Genomic DNA, 12,815 nt, shown 5'->3' on the forward strand with positions numbered 1-12,815 from the left:
AAGCAGTGTCCTTTTATGATTGATTTCACATGCTATATCAGCATGAGAAAAGAATCGCCAAATGCTGCAGTGAGTCTTGGCTCACACGCACCCATACAAGTACAGAACTTTGGACAAAAACTCAGCTTTGCAGTGCAAAACCCAAATGGCAAAAACAATTGACATGTCAATTGTTTTTGCCATTTGCGTTTTGAACTGCAAAGCAGAGTTTTTGCCCAAATTTCTGCCAGAAAAAGGCTGCAGTTTGAACTGCATAGTGGGCACAAGAAACCCAAATTCCCATAGACTTTGCTTGAAAAGCAGAACACATCCATTTTGGCATTTTACGCTGCAGTTGAAAAAGCAGCAAAAAAGCAGGTAAAAAGCAACGTGGACACATAGCCTTACCTTCGTTACCAGCCTCCGCAGCTCTCACGCTGCCAGTGCCGGCTCCTGCTTCCTGCACACGCTAAGCTAAGCGGTGTGCACTGGTAACTAAGGTAAACATCGGGTAACCATACCCGATGTTTACCTTAGTTACCAGTGTCTGCAGCTTCCAGACGCCGGCTCCGTGCAAGCACAGCGTCGCTTGCACGTCGCTGCTGGCTGGGGGCTGGTCACTGGTCGCTGGTGAGATCTGCCTGTTTGACAGCTCACCAGCGTCCATGTAGCGACGCAGCAGCGATCCTGACCAGGTCAGATCGCTGGTGGGATCGCTGCTGCGTCGCTAAAGTGTGACGGTACCCTAAGAGTTATCACAGAGATTTCAGCCTTTTGTCTCTTATCTCAAAGTGTGTTTTTGTGCAATATTAGTTTAAGCTTCTGTAGCTTTATTATTAGTCGGACTGAGGAGTGTGGGAGCTCAAGTCCGACTTCTCCCCCGTTATTAGCATCTTCTGTCTATAGAAATGTACACTGAATGCCTAGTGAGGGTGGGAGCAGCTTGCTAAGCTCAACTACATGCTAAAACTAACATTTTGATTTTTGATTTTTGCACCCATTATTCTAAGTGATACATTGTTGGATTCAGGATCTCTTTGCCTTCATCATGCTGCTCTCAGATGAGGTAGCAAAATCCTGTTGACAGATGCCCTTTAATGTTTCAGTTAATATAATACATATTTTTATTATATCATGAATATTTCTTTCTAATATCGGAAATAATTCAGGATGAAAACAATTTTTAACTGACTTTTGTTTTGTTTTAATAAAGTATCTCTCCGGACACAAGCACCTTTTAAAGCAAACCAATATTCTGTTCAAGAGCTTATTGCAGCTAATTTATTCAGATGCACATTGTTCTCCTGCTTTGTCAAGGAATGGTGCACTACTAATGATTAACAGATCAGGGGCAGTGCGGCCCAGCTGGCAATAACTGTTCTCCCCCACCATACTCCATCAGCAGAGTACAGGGGCTTTGGAGCCCATCAGTTTCAGTGCAGCACTTGCAAGCTTTATAATAAAAAGCTTGTAAGTGCTGTGCTAATTTCTGAAAAGACCAGCCAGCTCTGAGGTGGAGGTTAACCATGCAATGAGCAGTAAATTGTACAATTAAAAACTCTCTCTTTTCCTGAGAATAAAAGGTAAATAAAATAATAAAAGATAAATTGAAAAGTAATTTGTCTTTAAGACCATGTGCACACCTTGAGTGTTTGGTGAATTTTTACCTCAGTATTTGTAAGGCAAAACCAGGAGTGAAACAATAAGAAATGTATAATAGAAACATGTCACCACTTCTGTATTTATCACCCACTCCTGGCTTTGCCTTACAAATAACCTAAGGTAATAAACTCACCAAATACTCAGCGTTTGCACGTGACCTAAAAGGGCTTTGTAATTTTACCCATGTCAGAACATTAGAAAATTCCTTTAAGGTTACTATGAGCTTTTGGTGAGTTTTTGATATTGCAGAATTTCTGCTCCATTTCTACACCAATTACATAAATTAGGTTACTTTTTATCTGTGCTTTTTTACATACTTTTTTAATTATTTAGGATATTGTGGCTTTTGCATCTTCTTGGTGTGTAATGGTTTAAATAAAGCTACTTGACAAAACTTTATTGAAATACTTAGGTGCAGATTACATGCAGTTTTGATGCATTTCCACCTTGGAAATGCACATGCGCCTTTTTTATTTGAGGATTTTCCGTATCTAATATAAGTTTATGGAGAAAATCTACTCAGAAATCTCAGCATACCTAGAAGAGAAATTGACCTGCTGTGTATGTGTAACACACGCCGAAGGTCCATTTACACAGAGTAAAGAAGCACAATGGCCAGCAGATTTCTATAAATCACATCCATTTTTCTGGAATATACTGAAAATAGTCAGCATCAAAAACTCCTCAAAACCTCATTTCAGGAATGTAGCCTAATTGTAATTTCAGAGTATCTTGAAAGGGAATCTTTCAGGTGAAATATGCACCCAGAACCACGAGCAGTTCTGGGTGCATATTGCTAATCTTTGGCTAACTGTCCCTGTATACACTAGCATAGATAAAGATCTTTAAAAAAAAGTATTTCTAAAGATCTTTTATAATATGCTATTGAGGCCAGAGCCTAGTTGCAAAGGCATTAGTTCCATTGGCTAGTATGCCCTCTTATCATGTTAGCACGCCCCTGTGGGCGTACTAATATGTTAATGAATGCACAACATCAGAGGCATGGTCACGCTCACCTCTCGGGTGCCACCTCTGGTTTTCAGCTCAGTGCGCATGATCAGATGTCCCGGACTGCCAGTCATGCCTACTATGAAGCTGGGTGTATGTGTCCCACCTTCAAACTGATGTAGTGCGCATGACCGGAAGTCCGGGGACATTCTGATCTTGCGCACTCAGCCGAAAACCAGTTGTCACAGCAGAGGTGAGAGCGACCAAGCCTCTGATGCTGTGCATTCATTAGCATGTTAGTACGTCCACAAGGGCATGCTCACATGCTATGGGGGCCGACTAGCCAGGAGACTAGTCACTGACCTCATTAGCATATTATAAAGGATCTTTAGAAATATTTTTTCTGAAGATCCCTTTATCTATGCTACTAGATAAAGGGACGGTTAGGCAGGGATTTCCAATATGCACCCAGAACTGCTTGTGGTACTGGGTGCATATTGCACCTGACAGGTTCCCTTTAAGTAATGCCAATAGCAGAACATGAAAGCTTTACAAAAGTTTAACACAATTTTATACTGGGGCTTTACAATAATTCTGTAGTATTTCTCTATAACGAGAATATCTCTTGTATTCTTGTAATAGTCAATGCCTCCATTAAACCGTTGTCTTATTAAATACCATAGGCTGCACCTACCGTGGAGTAATATTTACCCAAATTCCTGTTTAACATTATTTATTCAGTGAAAGAAAAGATATAGAAGGATTGAGCTAGAGTAAAAACCAAGAGGAAAAAAAATCCCTTTCAATGAACGATAATGCAACAAAAATATTACTATTCAAAGAGAAACACGCTAAGCCCTCCGAATAGCTGTGGAATTTCTCAGTACAATGGGTCTTTGTTCTCTTGCCCTCATACTGTATGGTAGTACAGTGCAGAGATGAACTTATGATCTATGTCTCGCTATATCTTCCTTCTCGTCTTAAGAAAGTGCAAGGATAACAGGAGAGGACCAAGCATTCCTGCCTGATTAAATGGATTAGCTACAGACCAGAACTAATCACTGTAGCCAATTCTTAATTCAGCCAGTGTGCATCATGTTGTGCCCCATTTTCCTTAAGGCACTTGTAAAAGAATGCTATTTGTATCTCTTCTGTCAATTAACTCTGCTTTGAGTCTTATTTATACAGATGTGCCCTGGATTTTTTGCCACGCTTCTTCACTTTGAACGTGGTAACACAGGGAAGGAATTTTAAATATTCATCTTTTGATTTTTTTTTCACTCATTGTATTTAATGTTTGCCGTTAATATGAACAGGTTTGCTTTGCATGATCTTTTGTGCAAGGAAAACCTCCCTGAACATTACCTGCAATGTAATATTTACCTAAGAAAAATGTTCATTCCCTTTCTTCAGCTCATTGATGTTTGATGGGTTTAAACAAAGAATAGACAAAAGATTTTTCTTTATCAAAGTCACAAAATTTACACTTATTTCAACACTCTTCCTAATGCTCACTATCCTACTAAGAATGCATGTAGAGCACATAGCCTCCTCCATCCAACCATCTATATATTAGAAATTAACCCTTCTGTTCTCTGACATTGTCAAGTAGGGTCATGAATATTTCCATACCAAGCAGGTCAATATTTGGCAAGGCTAAAAAATAGCCAAAAATGCCTGTTGGTACAGCTATTTACTGACTGCACATCCACTGCATCTAGTGATCACAAATGTTTATGTTTATAATACAAAATAAAGGGGTAGTTCACTACTCAACACAATGGCCCACATCGGTGTAAAGTTCATAAAGAAGGCTTTTCTGAAATACCTTGTGTAGTCAATTGTACCTCTGAGCGGCTCCATTGCGGTCTGCGCATCCCCATCATGTGATCCCTGGGCTTCGTGACCTCTGAGATCCAGTGATGACACGTCAACTTCCAGTTGACCCAACATCACCAAGGCGGGCCCCAGTCTCCGTGAGTTACTGAGCTTGGGCAGAGTTTCACCACTCATCACAGCCCAGCATCACTCCTGCTTGCGGTGCTTTGCAACAAAGGAGAGAGCGCGCGAGATGCTGGGATGTGATGAGTGGTGAAAATCCCATCACAGCCCAGTCATTCAGGAAGACTGGGGACCACCTCTGTGATGTTGGGTCAATTTGAAGTTGACGTGACATCACCAGATCTCAGAGGTCACAGAACCCGGGTTCACATGATGGGGATGAGCAGACCACAATAGCGCCACTCAGAGGCAAAAATGACTACATAAGGTACTCGAGAAAAGCCTTCTTTATGATCTTTACATGTGTGGCCACTTTGCTGAGCAGTGGACCACCCCTTTAATCTAATTTCTTAGTACAAAATATTAATTTTGGTTACAAAATAATTGCTATTCCATATAGTGTACTTTCTTTTCTTGTGTTTATTTCCATGCAATGACAGTAAATCAAAAATAGAAAAATTCTAAAGTTTTCCTTTAATGGAGAAACCATTCACCAAGTAAGAGACACCTGCATTCTGGAATCAACCTATTGTATTACATGGTAAGACACTCAACTATATAGTGATCTTCTAATAATAAATTTCTACTGTTGTGGCCACTGCAAGGAAATTCCACGGACAAATTAAACAAACAAATTAAACTTTTCCCAGATTGTCAATAATATCAGAAGCCTGACCTGTTTCAATCAGCCACAAAACGACTTTGTTCACAGATGTAGCCAAGTTTATCTTGACAAATAACGCACTTGATCTTAAAAATTTGTCTTACAGCCAAAAGTGTTGGCTCCCTTGAAATTGTTCCAGAAAATGAAGTATTGCTCCCAGAAAATTATTGCACTTACACTGTTTGTTACACACATATTTATTTATTATGCATGTATTGGAACATATCAGGAAAAAAACTAAGAAGAAAAAAAGGAAAATTAGACATAATTTCACACAAAACCCCAAAAATGGGCCGGACAAAATTGTTGGCAACCTCAACATAATATTTTGTTGCACCCTACTGCAATCAATCGCTTCCTATAACCATCAACAAGCTTCTTACACCTCTCAACTAGAATTCTGGCCCACTCTTATTTGCAACCAGCTCCAGGTCTCTCATATATTAAGGCACCTTCTTCCAACAGCAATTTTAGGATCTCTCCACAGGTGTTCAAAGGGATCTACAGCTGGACTTATTTCTGGCCACATCAGAATGCTCTTGTGTTTTGCTTCCATTAATTTCTGGGTGCTTCTTAAAGTATGTTTGGGGTCATTGTACTGCTGAAAGACCCATGACCTAGGAAGTAGACCCAGCTTTCTGATACTGGGGACTACTTTGTGACCTAAAAGCATTCAGTAATCTTCAGATTCCAGATGAATTGCACACAGTCAATGCACCCAGTGCCAGAGGCAGAAAAACAACCCCCCAAACATCTTTGCATCTATCCTATATTTGACAGTAGGTACTGTGTTCTTTTCTTTGTAGGCCTCATTCTATTTTCGGTAAACAGTAGAATGATGTGCTTTCCCAAATAGCTCTGTCTTGGTCTTATCTGCTTCAATTGTTTTTGGAACTTGATTGCGGCTGCTTATCCACCTTCAACACTCTGTTGCACTGCAACCCTTCATCAAATTTCTCTGCCATCCACATCCAGAAAGATTAACTACAGTTCCATACTTCTTGATTGTGTTAGGCACCGTGGACAATGAAACATCAAGATTTCTGGAGATGGATTTGTAACCTTGATATTGTTGATATGTTTCAATAATTTTGTTTCTCAACTCCTACAATTCTCTTCTCTTTCTGTCCTTCATTCATAATGCGGCACACAAACACAGTGCAAAGACTGAGTCAAATTCTCCCCTTTTTATTTGGTTTCAGGTGTGATTTTTATATTGCCCACACCCATTACTTGCCACAGGTGAGTTTTAACGAGTATCACATCACATTATTGATGCAAGGTTCTTAGTCCACAATTTTTTTTCTCTATTTTTTTTTTGTTTTGGTCCAATACACACAATAGAAATAAATATATGTATGAGAAAATTAATTAGTTTTAATCACAATAATCTTCTGGGAGAAATACTTCCTTTTGTGGAACAATTTCAAGGGTGCCAATACTTTTGACCCTGACTGTACAAGATTATCTCAGTTAAGAGAGTTAAAGGAAATCTGCAAGCAGAATTTCACCCCCAAACTATTTGTGTGTGCATCTAGAAGTTTCTGACATGTTAACCAACACCTTTACGTGGCTAGTCTGCTTGGTTACTGAGAAATCCACAATTAAACTGATATGCAAATGAGACTGCAGATCTGAAGTCTCTGTCACTCCAGCTCTGTCACTCCATTCAACACCTCCTGATGACCTCTATGCTGTGTGAGTTACGTAAACAAGACCCATCATTTAAGCAGCTGGTGGCAATGGGCTGGAGGGACTGGGCTGGACTCAAATAGAGCTGGAGTGACAGAAACTTCGAATCTACAATCTCATTCACATATCAATTCAAATTCTGATTTCTCAGTAACAGAGCAATGGACTGGACACAAAAGTATTGTTGGGCTTGTCTTTGAGGTGTGAGATCATTCTGACAAAATCCCTTTAAGATTAGCTAACATTGCGCAAGCTATTGACTAACATCCTGTAAGGTGTCAAAATACACGTTTTTGGGCTGTGATATACTAGTGTTATCTGTGTCACGGCACACTTGGCTCCATTTGTAAATTAGAAAAAAAAGGAAATACTATTGATTACCACTTTACACCTTTACCCATTTACACCTACGGAAATGTTTGGTAATGTGCATATGATCTTTTATATTAAATTTTATAAATTAGCTGCCAAAGCAATGTTTCAGTGTTAGGTTAAGATAAAACCATAAAAATAAACCTTCTAAAGAATTAGAGAGAGCTCAAGCTGAAAAATCACTGAGAACATTTGAAATGTCCTCGAAGCAGATGGAGTTCAGTTTAGTGATCCGTACTTATTTCAAAGATTATTGAACTATAGGCCTCTTTATAACATTCAAACATAGATATGTCATAATGATGGCAAGTACAAACAAGAAAGTGAGAGGAGCACACATCATATCAATATATACTTCTTATAAAGAGTCTTCTTAAAGAGAATATTTCAAATATTATGAGGACATTCCATTAATCTCATTATTTTCACATGATCTAACACTACAGCCCTAACTTTGTAAAGCTGTTATGTCTGTGGAGGACTTATTGATGCTTGGCTGGTCACAGTGTATGGTTCAAAGTTACTGGAAATAAAATGGTACATTACTTTATTGTCTGATTTAGAGAAAACGCTTCACATAAAACACTTTACTAAAACAAGGAGTGAATGATTGAAAAGAAAATATTCATAACAAATATGGAACACAGGCAAAAACAGATAAGAGAGGACAATTCAAAAACCATATGTGGGTCCTTTCATCTTCAACAGCTAACTAGCAAAGGGTCATCAGTGTAATGCAATCCATCAGAAAAATATGAGGAAAAATTAATTAAAAAAAAAATCATCTTTTTCACCATTAAAAAACGCAGCTATGTAAGATTCAAAAATCAATCAGAAACATTTTATCGATTGGTAGTCTTTCAATGCCTATTCACAAAGGCAGTTCATCCTCCCTCTTTCTTCTCCCTGTAATAATAGAGTCAGGGGGAGGAAGGACAGGCAGGCAGGGGCAGGAATAACTATCAAAACCCGACCCATCTATTAGATATTCTGTAGCTGCTATCAATCAAATAACAGTGCATTTCACAAACTTTTCTTGCCTGCATTTCAGAAAGTATACATCCAAGCTAACCACTAAAGGTATGTTTAGAATCAGCATGATAGCACAAGTATAGCAGTGGCTTTAGTTTATATAGGAAAATCCTGGTGGTTGGTCCTCTTTAAGAGTGAAAAGCGCTAAAGCCTCTATTTGCTAATGTCTCTCTGTTATAGGCTAGTCATCAAAATGCCTGACCAGGAGATCTTATTAAATGATGTAATAGGGTTTTGTAAAGTGTTTTTGTTTGTGGCATTACCCCTGGTACATGGGCTTAAGGGCACTTTATATGCTGCAATATCGGTATCGATATCGCTAGCGAGCGTACCCGCCCCCGTCGGTTGTGCGTCATGGGCAAATCACTGTCCGTGGCGCACAACATCGCATACACCCATCACACGGACTTACCTTCCCTGCGACGTCACTGTGGTCGACGAACCGCCTCCTTGCTAAGAGGGCGGTTCGTGCAGCGCCACAGTGACGTCACATGGCATCCGTCCAATAGAAGCGGAGGGGCGGAGATGAGCGAGCGGAATATCCCGCCTACCTACTTCCTTCCTCATTGCCGGCGGCCGCAGGTACGATGTAGTTCCTTGTTCCTGCAGTGTCACACGTTGCAATGTGTGCTGCCGCAGGAACGACAAACAGTCTGCGTCCTGCAGCAGGAACGATATTCGGGAAAGGAACGACGCGTCAATGATCAACGATAAGGTTAGTAATTTTGATCGTTAACGGTCGTTCCGGCGTTTCACGTGCAACGACTTCACTAACGAGGCCGGATGTGCGTCACGAATTCCGTGACCCCAATGACATCTCGTTAGCGATGTCACTGCATGTAAAGCGGCCTTTAGGCACTTTGAATTTTATTCCTGTAAGTGTTTAAACCCTTCTTAATGAGAAATAAGCCCTTTACTAAGATTTATACTTGGCAAAAAGAAACATTGCACTGAGAAATCGTAAAATATTACAAATTAAAGTTTTAAAAAGTATTTGCCTGTATCTAGCTTATTATACAAATGCTAAGTGCTGTAAATGAAGAATACTATGCATTTTCATGACTAAACATACTAGAAATACTTCATCCATTTTAACCCTTCAACTTTAAAGTTGTGATATTATGGAATCATCAGGTGTATTTATCACAAACTATGTTAAACATTTTTAAATTATAGCAAAAGTCATGTATTGGTTAACTTTAATAAAAATTACAAATATGCTGGTTATTGTATTGTTATAATTTTGATACTTTGCCATTGGTTAACTCTACATTTTGTAAGAAAAAATCTGTTGAAACCAACTGACTGATAATCCTATTAAAATAAAATCTTAGCACTAAAAATTCCAATGTCTTTATGGTTGAACTGAGAGTGCCCTTCTTAAACTGAACTGGGAATAATAGTAAACTAAACATCTTCATAATTTGATTTGATGATGTTTTAATATAGTTTAATATGGAAACAGATGTAGCAGGTTTGGATTTAATTACCATTCCTTGTGCACAGAGTTTCATGACAACTCATCGTTATAAGAGATGAGAGAACCCGAACTGTAAAGGTCAGAGTTCGTACTACACATTGGGTGTCGGGGCTCAAACCCTAAGATGGTCTTTTAAAAATAGTCTGTGTTCAAGTTCTGGTGCTGTTCATATGCTAACTACTCAACTGAGCATTGGGGTGCTTGGGCACGCTTGGTGCTCAGCCCAGTGAGAGCCGCTTGTAGTCCCAGAATGGCTCTCACTGGAGGTAAAAGCACAGTTTTTCGATGCTGTGTGTCAAAAAAAAATAGCCCACCTTCCCCTGTAAAGGCTTTGTTTATGGCTGTCTGTATGTGGTCGAAGAGCAGAACTGCCCAATCATTGACTTCCATTATACTTACTACATGAGTTTAGGCTATTAATTTAGGTTCTCATTGACTTATATGGGGTTTGGGGTCCGTAACAAGTTGAGGTCAAGTGTGGGTCCAGAAGCAAACTTTTAACTAAAGTCCAGCTGAACCTGGTGAACCCGAACATACATGGGTCAGCTCATCTCTGATCATTACCTGTGGTCCTACATATCTCAAGATGACTTGTACAAAACTGCTCTATTTTGTCAAACTAAATTTTGCTGGATTTATTATGAGAATAACTAATTCAAAATAGAAAATAACTTGGGTAAAATATGTAAATCTGTTGTAAGATAAAGGAGAGCTTGAGTGGCTACATTAACTGTTTTTTATTAAAATATAGGATAAATTACTACAGGTCAAAAATGCAATGCTTTAACACCTGCCATGCCTTTCTGAGTTATTTTAGCTCCTACTAGGTCTTTCTGATTCAATAACATCAGAACAAGCTCTTTTTCCATCCGTGTGGTTCCCATGTGACTGCTACTAGCCCTTAACATGCCGTATGATCCCAACCAGGCCTTTATCCATCTATAAGGCCACCAGTAGGACTTCTGAACCCATGGGGCTGAAGAACAACTAGTAGAGGATAAAATGCTCTTTGTGTCATTGAGTAATGCAATAAAGTATTTGGAGATATAATTTTGCTTTCCTGGGTCCCAAAGAAAACTAGCCCAAAGACATCCTCCAAATTATACACCAAAAGTATGATATTTGTTGTTTATACAAACCACAGATTTGGGACATGAAGAATTTACCACAAAGTCATCATGTAGGACTAGAAAGTATTCTATGTTTTTACAACCAACTATGCTAAGCAGTATATTCAACTTTAGGCATCAGGTCAGAAATCAATATACCAACAATTTAGATAGAATATGAATGCTGAATATTGACTCTCAACCTCTAATCACCCACCTGTGGTGGCCGAATTATGTTTGCGTTTAAGATAGCAATTCCTTCAAAACCAAAGACAGCCACATATATATATATATATATATATATATATATATATATATATATATATATATATATATATATAGATATAGATATATAATGCATAGAAAAAATTATTACAAGAACAGAATTTGCATTCACCTTCTGTCTTTTTCCAGTAAACTTTGACCTGAAGTTGATTATCCTGGTAGAAGGGCGCTCCGATTTCAAGCATGTGAGCTGTGTGTTTTCTTTGAGGCGGCACTAGGGTATCAGTCTTCATTTTACTGACTTTTGATACTTGATCCTCTGAAAATAATTAAATGATTTATTAGAATCTACACAACATCTAATATTAATAATAAACTATATTTCCATTAATCCTTTGCTAAGAATTCTTTTTCAGGAATATATTGATCTTCATTAAGACAGTCAAAATCAAAGCAATTCAGAAGTAATGGAGCAGAGCAAGTCCTGGTCTGTAATAACCAAGTGAGCATTCCAATATAAGCTTCAAGCTGTAGAATAAATGTTATATTCTTCTGAATATCGTTTCTGATCTCTTCTCTGAAATGGATGTTAATATGTATTTAACCCTTTCCAGATAAATGTAAGGCTTCATACACATAATGACCAGCACAATATAGTTAATGTCATTTTACAGCACAATGAATATATTTGGAATGTTTTATTCATTCCATCTCAAGAATTATTTTTTTTTCTAGTTTTATGTACATTATATGCAATCAACTCAACCCACAACCAGCAAGACGGGGATTAAAAAAATGACTGTGATGGAAAGGGGTTTAGACGAGCCTTCAACCTCCTAGGTTATACCGGTAAAATATATACTTTTGGCCTGTGTGTTTAGGTTTCAAAGAACTTTTAAGATTACAAAGGCTTCCAGAATCTAGTACCAAATACATAACTGGGTCCTCTAAATGTCATGTGTAATTTAGAATACAAGTCTTCTTTTATGACCTCAAGGAATATTTTGTGGTCACTTAAGCTCCTGGTTCAAAGTGTGACAGCAGCTTCTGCAATTCCTATAGTGTATTCCTGTGTTTTTGAGAAATCTGGATTTGGTTACTTAACCTACAGTAACTTTTAATTTCAACATTTATGTTTACAAAATGTAGAGATCCTATCATATTCCATATCCTCTAGTCTTACCTCTAACAAATATTTAATAATAACCAGATAATTAACTTGGTATTCTACAACACATTGTATTTTCCAGAATGCATTTTTATCATCTATGAAGAAAGCTATTAAATTCATAAGGATCTAGTGTCATACATTTATGGAGCTTGGTCATGGATTTAAATCCAGCACTATTGAAAAGTATGACATGGGGTTAAAGCTTTTGCTCCTGCACTCAAGCAGGAGCCGGTTAGGTCTCTGGCTGTCAGGGTAATGTCTGTCTGGATCCAAAGGCTTAAGCCTGCTTTACATGGTACGATCGATTGTGCGATTTCACAATCGATCGTACCCGCCCCCGTCCTTTCTGCGTCACGGGCAAATCGCTGCCCGTGTCGCACAAAGTTAGTAACCCCCGTCACACATACTTACCTCTCGTGCGACCTCGCTGTGGGCGGCGAACGTCCACTTCCTGAAGTGGGAGGGACGTTCGGCGTCACA

The 12,815-nt window shown here is 38.7% G+C and overlaps 1 protein-coding gene across 2 annotated transcripts in view; it reads right to left on the bottom strand.

Annotated features, from left to right (window-relative positions):
• ANOS1 (anosmin 1) overlaps positions 1–12,815 on the bottom strand; it is a 356,611-nt gene that overhangs the window by 79,754 nt on the left and 264,042 nt on the right. For both annotated transcript variants that reach the window (XM_075335484.1, XM_075335483.1), the window contains one exon: positions 11,337–11,483. In XM_075335484.1, the coding sequence (XP_075191599.1) occupies positions 11,337–11,483 (147 nt within the window). The remainder of the gene's footprint in view (positions 1–11,336; positions 11,484–12,815) is intronic.

Source organism: Anomaloglossus baeobatrachus, chromosome 2 (assembly GCF_048569485.1).
Source record: "Anomaloglossus baeobatrachus isolate aAnoBae1 chromosome 2, aAnoBae1.hap1, whole genome shotgun sequence".
Taxonomy (NCBI): Eukaryota; Metazoa; Chordata; class Amphibia; order Anura; family Aromobatidae; genus Anomaloglossus; species Anomaloglossus baeobatrachus.